Genomic DNA, 8,878 nt, shown 5'->3' with positions numbered 1-8,878 from the left:
TCCCTCCCTCCCTCCCTCCCTCCCTCCCTCCCTTCTTCCTTCCCTCCTTTCACCTCTCTCTGCCTACAGATCAGGATGCAGCTCTCAGTGACTGACCACGCCTGCCTACTCGCCTGCCATGTTCTCTACCATGATGAGGATGGACTGAACCTCTGAAACTGTAAGCCAGCCCACAATTAAATGTTGTCCTTTAGGAGAGCTGCCATGGTCATGATGTCTTCTCACATTTGATCACTTAGAACACTGATGAGGAGAGCCGCTCCCAGAGTCTTTGACCACTGCCAGGTGCTGCTCCTGAGTCTCCCTGCTGCCTTCCGGACAACGGTGACATCTACACGGGCACCCCGTCTTTCCACTGAACCTCTCAATAACTTGCTGTCTGATTTGGCAAAACCATTGGGTTGGCAAAGAGAGCACTGCCTCTATGTGGTTGGCTGGCCCAGGATGCTAGTGTGCAGAGGGCAGTCTGGGACTCAAAAGGAAGGCAGTGTTACCCAGAGAAAAGTCCCCAGGATTGCTATTGGGATAACAGAAGAATGGAAACACAGGCCCTGCTCACATGAGCAACTTTTGAGGAAGACAGGTTGCAGGATGAGATTCTCTTGCGCCTATCACAGACCTTCAGAGTAACTAGGAGAAAGACAAGATACCTAAGGGCAGCCTAGAGAAGCATGGGTGTCGGGCAGTGGGGCACACTGTGATGCTACAGCTTTCATGGAGAGATGTTTTCTAGGATTTGTTTTGTTTATTTATTTTTGGTTGTTTGTTTTTTTTATTTTATTTGGGGAGAAGAGGTTTCAAGGGCAGAGGGTGACTACAAAGGGACAGGGAGATGATGGGGCTGGGGTGTATGATGTGAAACTCACAGCATCAATGCAAAATCGAGAACAGAGAATGCACACGGGGAACTAGGAAGTATCTGTGAGCTGAAAACACACGTCAAATGTCTGAGATGGGGCTCAGGCGATGAAAAGGGGAGATTTATATCTTCAGGCATCCGTACCAGGAAAGAACATTATCCCATAAATAACCTATGTGTTTGCCTTCAGAAGCGGAAAAGCAGGAACTCAACGTTAATAAATCAGAGAGGGGGAAAAAGGAAATAAATCCCAGGACAGAAAAATAATAAGAAAACCACCAGTGTCACACGGAACTAAACCTGCCAGTGTCACATGTAGTTGGCTCTTTGCAAACAGAATTCAGCTAGATTGACAAGGCTTTGTCTAGCTGACTGAGCCAATAGGAGAGGGGACATCAGTTTTCAGCATCAAGAATGAGAGACAGGCTACTCGCAAGCTGCCTTGGATAAACCTCAAGGATTAAAATCAAATGCTGTACATGTTGGTGCTAACAAATTACATAACACAGACAAAGCAAGTTCCAAAGAGACCCATATCACCAAACTGCCTCGAAGAACAAAAGACTCAGAATAAAGACTTAGAATAAAGTTACATTTTTTTTTTAAAGGGCATCAATTCAGCTGTTAAGAACCTCCCCAAAGCTGGGTATGTAGGGCACACCCATGATCCCAGCAGGCAGGATGGACTATTAGATAGTCTTGGGCTGGTGTAGGTTACTGCAGCCAAGTGTATACTGGTACACATACATGTGTACCCCAGTATAAACATGCATACATCATATACATAAACCCCACATACACATGTACATAAAAACATACCCACCCAGGTATACATAAATCATATTCACACACATAAGCCACACATATATATACACATATTCCACATACAGACACCACACACATCCACATACACAATCCATACACATACATACCACAGACATACATAGACATATACACAAACCACACAAACATATTCATATACACATACATAGACTAGACACAAACTATATACACTACACATACATGAACAAGCCACACATATGAACAAATACATAAAAACTACACATGTACACACACATACATATACATGCATGCATGTGACACTCCCCACCCCTAGAACTCATTAGAGTTTAGAAAGGTGAACATATGTAAGAACCATAGGCAAAATTCAATTTTATTGCTACATCTGAGTAACCAACCATCTGAAAATAAAATTCAGAAAAATTTCACCTGCAATAACATAAAAAAAATAACAGGAATAAATCTAGAAGAATAAATTTATCAAAAGGGCTGGGAGACAGATCATCGGAACTCACGCCTACATGGCCCACACGCGGTTCGAGCTGTCTCCCCAGCCCCAGGAACCTCTGCACTACACGTTTGTAATACCCTAATGACATGTATCTTGGAGGGGCATGAAGGCAGCAGAGCGATCCGTCCAAGTGGTAATGAGGTGGGGGACTCACCCTGACACCCTGTCTAACTCTGTATTTGAGATTTTCTGTAAGACAAGCCAGGTGTCGTGCTGCAGGCCTTTAATCCCAGCACTTGGGAGGCAGAGGCAGGTGGATCTCTGTGAGTTTAAGGCCAGCCTGGTCTACAGAGTGAGTTCCAGAAGCGCCAGGGCTACACAGAGAAACCCTGTCTCGAAAAAACAGAGAGAGGAAGAGACAGAGAGGGTGGGGGATTTGTAATATAAAGCTAAAGCACACAGCTGCACAGTGACACAAAGGCTCGATGGCTGTCCAGTGGACCCTACTAAACCATAGGCTTAAATTTCCCTAGGTGGAGCTTTGTCAACTTGTTTCTTGTACAAAGTCACATTGTTAGTGAGAATTTCAAAGCTGAATTCTGACCTGGAGAGTACCGCATCACGGACAGCTGCTCATTTCCATCGGTGTGGACGGTGACCAAGTCCTTCGTTTCCGTGTCAAACACAAACCACCTGTTGTAAACATGAGAGGCACGCTGTGAGCTGTTTGGTGAAATGCAAGGCTGTTCCGACAGCAGAAAGTCTGTTCATCGCAGGGCCATGGAAACCCACTCAGCTCTTACTCCAGAAAACATGGGGTTAGCGAGAGATGGACACAGAGTGGTGGCATTAGGTCCTGTGTCAGATAGTGTAGCATTAGGTCACATGTGCCATCCGTTCCACCCTAGGATACTTGAATTCTGTCACATGCCATCTGTCAGCAGATAGATGATGGTGACGTTTGCCATGCAGGGCTTACTGAATTAAAGCCTTGGTGTCTCAAAGAGAGTTAAATGGGAGATGGTATGTATATCCGTGGGTGAGTCCCTGTGTGTGTACAGGAGTGAGCCTGTGTGTGGGCTTTTGTACACAAGTGCAGTACCAGAGGGCACCAGCAGAGGGTGCCAGATCTCCCAGGAGATGGAGTTACAGATGGCTGTGAGCTGCCTGATGTGGGTTGGGGGCAGGGGTGAGAGGGGACAAATCAGGGTCCTCTGAAGGAGCAGTTTGTGCTCTTAACCTCTGAGCCGTCTCCCTAACCTCCCACAAGCAGTAGTAGCTCTCTTTATAAACCCCACATGTAGAAAAGCAGATTTAGAGTGGTACGGTTGTTTTGCAAAGGACTGTGGGAGGGAACATCTCAGACCATACACCTGGAACTACAATAGACTCAGTCCCTCCTCCACTCCCTCCTCAACCAGGGTTTTGCTCGCGGTCATTCCACTTGCTCTTCGACAACCTCAGGTCTGAAAATATTCAATGGAAAAATCCGGACATTTTCCATGAGTTTTACATGGTGTCTGTTCCAAGGACACTATCTGTTTCCTGTCATCTCTGTCAGAGAGTCCTTTGACCTCCCTTTCAGGAGGGGGTGAGGCAGTCCAGCGTAACCAGACATCTCTGTACATATGTACGTATGTCATGATGGAGCCTCTGGTTATTAGTTACTGCTGTTCAACTCTCTCTGAGCTGAAGTACTCCTTTAGGTCTTATCACGGGCATGTGTCGGGTCCCGGACCACAACCCTCGAGGGCTGTTCTGCTGAGTCAGACTACACAGAGGCACAGGCACGCACTGCCAAACAGTGACACCAGCTGCCACTAACACCCACTAGGCAGCGCTGCAGATGCCCTATGAACATGGCTTTTTCAGTCACTGGTGCTGGTGGTATCACCGACAAGAGAGACAGAGTTTATGTAACTGGCTCACAGACTCACTGCTGCTACACGGGGAGCCCGGGGAGCAGCGCAGAGCTACTGCCCACCATGTCAGAGGAGGCTGGCATAGATCTACTGCCCACTGTGTCAGAGGAGGCTAGCACAGAGCTACTGCCCACCGCATCAGAGGAGGCTGGCACAGATCTGCTGCCCACCGTGCCAGAGGAGGCTGGCAAGAAGAAGCTGAGTCTGAACATGAGGCCTGGGATCTGGGGAACTTTCTACAGTGCTGAAAAGTTCTCTAGCTGAGAAATCAGGCCTCATTTCTCAGGGCCTTGGGATACTTTCTTGCCCATTTCAAAGGCTGAGGCTCCTGCCGTAGGCTCTAGGGCAGTGGTTCTCAACCTGCCTGAAGGTAAGACCCTTTAATACAGTTCCCCATGTTGTGATGACCCAAACCATAAAATGATTTTTACTGCTACTTCATAACTGTAATTGTGCTACTGTTATGAACCATAACATAAACATCTGTGTTTTTCCATGGTCTTTGGGGGTTGTGACCCACACAGGTTGAGAACCACTGCTCTAGAGCAGGATTCTGGGAGCTCTCTAGAGCCTCTGGGGCTGGAGGCAGGTGGGGTGGGGTGAGGTTCACTGAGGCTGGGGAGGAGAAGCATTGACAGATCCCACTTTCCTCCAGGTTTCAATTGGGAAGGACTCAGTTTCGCTTTTGAGTTTTGACTGAATTCTCAGTAAATGACCGGAACTAAGACACTGCAGCCAAAACTGGCATGCACCTGCCCCTGCCCTCAGGGAGGCTCAGACAGCTAGCTGCTCTCCACAACTCTGCAAGCATAGGCTGTTCCGGGGGGGCAGCAGCGGGTAGGGGTGGGGTGCTTACCTCCCAGTCAGTGTCCCGACTGCAACCACAGACCCTGAAGGATGAAAACCAGAGGACTGAGCTGGATCCTAAAATATTTTAAAGGAGGTGTCAATACATGGCCAGACACAGCGAGTCAGCACAAACCCCACCCGTGTAGTGTTCTCGGGCTCCAGAGCTCTCTCTGAAAAGCCTCTTTTCTCCCTACAAGAGATGCAGGCCCACTTGGGTCCCTGTCACGCTTCGTTTACAACAGATGCCTCCCTTCGGAATTTCTTTGTCCACCCTATGGTCTGTCCTATGTACAGTAGTCACAAAACGCAGGCAGGTGACTGCTCTTTTCTGGGGCATAGTCTGCGCATCCAGAACTCTCTCTGACCCCTGGGCCCAGTAGGAAGCTGGTCAAATGGTGTGCTCGGTTTATCTGGAAATACAACTACTGCCCACCGCCAGGGCAGGGGTGGACATTGGATTCCCAGAGGTGCTACTAGGTAAATATAAAGCATAAGAACAGATGTGACTCCAGACGCCCGTCACACCATCTTTAACCACTCCCAACAGAGGTAGCTAGCACTAAGCCAATGGGCTGGCAGATCCTAGGAGCTCTTGTTGGAGCAAACCCAACAAGCTGTTTCTGTGGACAAGCTCACCTGAGCCACACAGCTGCTTTCATGGACGTGCTGAGGTGTGGCGAGGCTAAGGGTTCCAAAGTCTTGGGGAGGGTGGACAGAGGGTCTGGGACACTGCAGGGCTGGGGTTCCAGGTCTGATCCCCAAATTATGCTAGGCCAGAGCAGTTAGCTGTGTGGTAAGGGGCCGGGAGGTGGAGTGTCAGGGTGCTCCGCTGCCAGTTGTGTCCACGGAACTACAGGGGTGCTGCTCTCCCCAATGACCCCTGCTGTGGGAGTGCCTACCCTCAGGCCTTCTACTCTGGTGCTCAGCTGGCTGCAGCGACCAGAACCCAGTGGCAGCCTTCTCCGAATGTGGAAGACAGGGGAACCAGACTTAGCCCTGGGCCGTTGGAAATATCAGCAGCTTTTCAGGGAATGAAGGGATGATTCTGGCACCCTGCAAAAGGGCTGTTTCCTTATATGGGGTACATGAGTTGTCAGGATACAAGCAACCAAGCGAGTCTTGCCTGTGGTTCGTGGTGGTGTGATGGAACACAGCCTGGGCTTGGAGTCAGTCTGAGCTGGGCGGCTGAGCCACTTACTTTTTATGTGTTCCAGTGTTTTGCCTGCACATATGTAACTACATCAATGTACATGCCTGGTAACCCCAGAGATCAGAAAAAGGTGTCAGATAGCCTGGAGCTGGAGTTACAGATGGTTTTGAATTGTCATGTAGGTGTGGGGAACTGAACACAGTCCTCTGCAAGAGCAGCCAGTGACCTTAATGACAGAGCCACACACATACCCCAAGTTCCAACTTATTACCTCAGTGACCTTTACAAGTTCCTCCTCTCCTGATCAACAGAGTCAGAGCAAAACTAAAGGTCTTCAACCCACAGGGCTGGATGGTACAACACATTCACAACCTAGTGTGCTAGCAGCTCAGGAATACAAGACTGATTTTCATTCGGGGGGAAAGGGATTTTGACACTCTGATAAGAAATCTGTGTTTTCCCTGTGAAGTTCAAAACGAATGCTCTGTCTTTGTTATCAAACTCCAGAGAGGGAGAAATGAAACTGCGTATTCTCAGTGTGGCTTGTAACCCTGTATAAGATGTGCCGTCACGGGACACGGGCTATTCACACGGCTTTCTAGCACTTTGTTCCTTTAACTCTGCTCTTAGGAACGCTGACAACCCCGCTTGGAAACACTAACTTGCTGCTGCTGCTGCTTCTGCTGCTTAGAATAATATGGGTGAGAGTGCTCGAAACATTCTTGGTTTTTTTGGGGGTGGGAGTTGTTTTGTTTTTTGTTTGTTTTGGTTTTGTTTTTTGTTTTGGTTTTTGGTTTTGGTTTGTTTGTTTGTTTGTTTTGTTTTTTTGAGACAGGGTTTCCCTATGTAGTCATGGCTGTCCTGGAACTCACTCTGTAGACCAGGCTGGCCTTGAACTCAGAAATCCACCTACCTCTGCCTCTCAAGTGCTGGGATTAAAGGCGTGCACCACCACTGCCCGGCTTGAAACATTCTTAAAAGCAACGTAATTATTAAAAGGTAAAACACTGCCTTTAGACTTCTTATCACTTGGTTTTTCATACAAAAACATATCCTAGATGAGTTTCTACAAACGGACTAGAAATGGGGCATGCGCACTGACCTCGATGATTTTGTCCCAGACTGGCCGGTGACCAACAGCGTCCCAGAGAGTGGCGTGCTTGTCATGTCCGCAGGTCAAGAACTGAGGTTTGGAGGCATGGATGGCCAACCCCCAAAGCTCATCAGTGTGACCCTACGAAAGAACCAGGACAGAGGGACTCTGAGACCCCACCGTCACGACGAAACCCCCAGTGACTGTCTTATGTGCTCCTGAGCTTAATCACGACACAAAACACAGCTCTGAAGCAGAAGGCCACCGCACTGGGAAACTCACATGTATCCATGTTAATGGGGAAACGAAAGACCTTGGCATTTGACGAGTTGACCATACCTGAGTGATGGGTGTGAAGTCCCCTGACAAGGTGCCTTGCAGGACGAAGTTTCTAGTAGTGCCTATTAAGATGGCGTTGCCCTTCCCCTCAGCCACTGTCCGTATTGGGCCAAACTGCTCCGGGATCTGTGTCGGGAAAAGTCACATGCAAACAAAGACTTAAGATTTCATTCCATTGGGTTTTTCTGTTGTTGTTTTTTGTTTTTTTTTAAGAGAAGGTGTCATTATGTAGTTCAGGCTAGCCTTGAACTTACTATGCAAGCTAGACTGGCCTCAATCTCAGGTAATCTTCCCGACTCAGTCTTCCAAGTGCTAGGAATATAGAGGCTAGGAATATTTAGCTCAGGCATTAAAAATATTGATACCATATGATAGCTCTTACGACAAACTTTATAGATACCATTATATACACCCAGAAGAAGGACTCAGTTATATAAATACCACAGCCAGCTGCTGAGCAGTGATGGAAATCCCAGTCTACTCATGTGTGCACACTCAAGTGGGTGTGCATGTGTGTGCTGTGTATGCACGCACACGTGTTTGCCTGATAGTGGGGCTAGAGGTGGAAGCTAACACCTCTTGAATCTAAGGCAAGCACTAAACTTTTTTTTTGTTTGTTTATTTTTTCGAGACAGGGTTTCTCTGTGTAGCCCTGGCTGTCCTGGAACTCACTCTGTAGACCAGGCTGGCCTCGAACTCAGAAATCCACCTGCCTCTGCCTCCCACGTTCTGGGATTAAAGGTGTGCGCCACCACTGCCCAGCTCAACTTTACTTTTAAAGATAGAGACATTTGAATTAGCTTAAAATAAAGCTTTAATACATCTTAAAATATATCTTAATATCTCAAGATAAAGCCAGAGTAAAGTCTTAGCAGGGCATAATGGCCTTTATTCCTAGCTCTGGGGAGACAGAGGCAGGCAGACTTCTGTGAGTTTGAGGCCAGCTTGGTCTCTATAGTGAGTTCCCAGGTCAGCCACGGATAGAGAGACCCTGTCTAAAAAACAAAAACAAAACAACCAAAACACAAAACAAACAAAAACCAACTAACCAACAACAAAACTTTTCTTGAAAGTATTTTTTGACAAGAAAAAAAAAAGGATTGGGGAGGAGTGTGATGGAAATGTAAGAATTCCCCAAAGCTTCCTTTACCTTCAAAGTGGTCGTCCCTCGAGCAGGGCCATGTGCATGTTGATAAGTGTGGAGGTGCCAGAGACGTTCAGAACCTGTCAAGGGCAGTTCTGTCTGCTAAAGCGAAGCTTGTTCTTTCACTAGAGTAAAATGAGAGGGGGGGGCTGTCCAGGAGAGAAGCAGCCTCCCTGCCTGCCACATGCTCTCTACCATGCGTGTGTTGGCAGAGACTGCGCTGGTGTGCCCGTGTGCCAGTGTGCCTGTGTGCCTGTGTGCCCGTGTGCC

At 47.9% G+C, this 8,878-nt stretch overlaps 1 protein-coding gene across 1 annotated transcript in view; it reads right to left on the bottom strand.

Annotated features, from left to right (window-relative positions):
- The window catches only part of Eml1 (EMAP like 1), a 117,677-nt gene that overhangs the window by 10,210 nt on the left and 98,589 nt on the right, over nucleotides 1-8,878 (bottom strand). Inside the window, exons 14-17 of the mRNA XM_028764571.1 lie at nucleotides 7,465-7,590; nucleotides 7,135-7,266; nucleotides 4,890-4,957; nucleotides 2,716-2,804 (exon numbers count right to left, since the gene is read on the bottom strand). Coding sequence (XP_028620404.1) covers nucleotides 2,716-2,804; nucleotides 4,890-4,957; nucleotides 7,135-7,266; nucleotides 7,465-7,590 — 415 coding nt within the window. The remainder of the gene's footprint in view (nucleotides 1-2,715; nucleotides 2,805-4,889; nucleotides 4,958-7,134; nucleotides 7,267-7,464; nucleotides 7,591-8,878) is intronic.

This window comes from Grammomys surdaster, unplaced genomic scaffold (assembly GCF_004785775.1).
Source record: "Grammomys surdaster isolate TR1022 unplaced genomic scaffold, NIH_TR_1.0 144, whole genome shotgun sequence".
Taxonomy (NCBI): domain Eukaryota; kingdom Metazoa; phylum Chordata; class Mammalia; order Rodentia; family Muridae; genus Grammomys; species Grammomys surdaster.
This window is presented reverse-complemented; position numbering and strand designations above follow the sequence as displayed.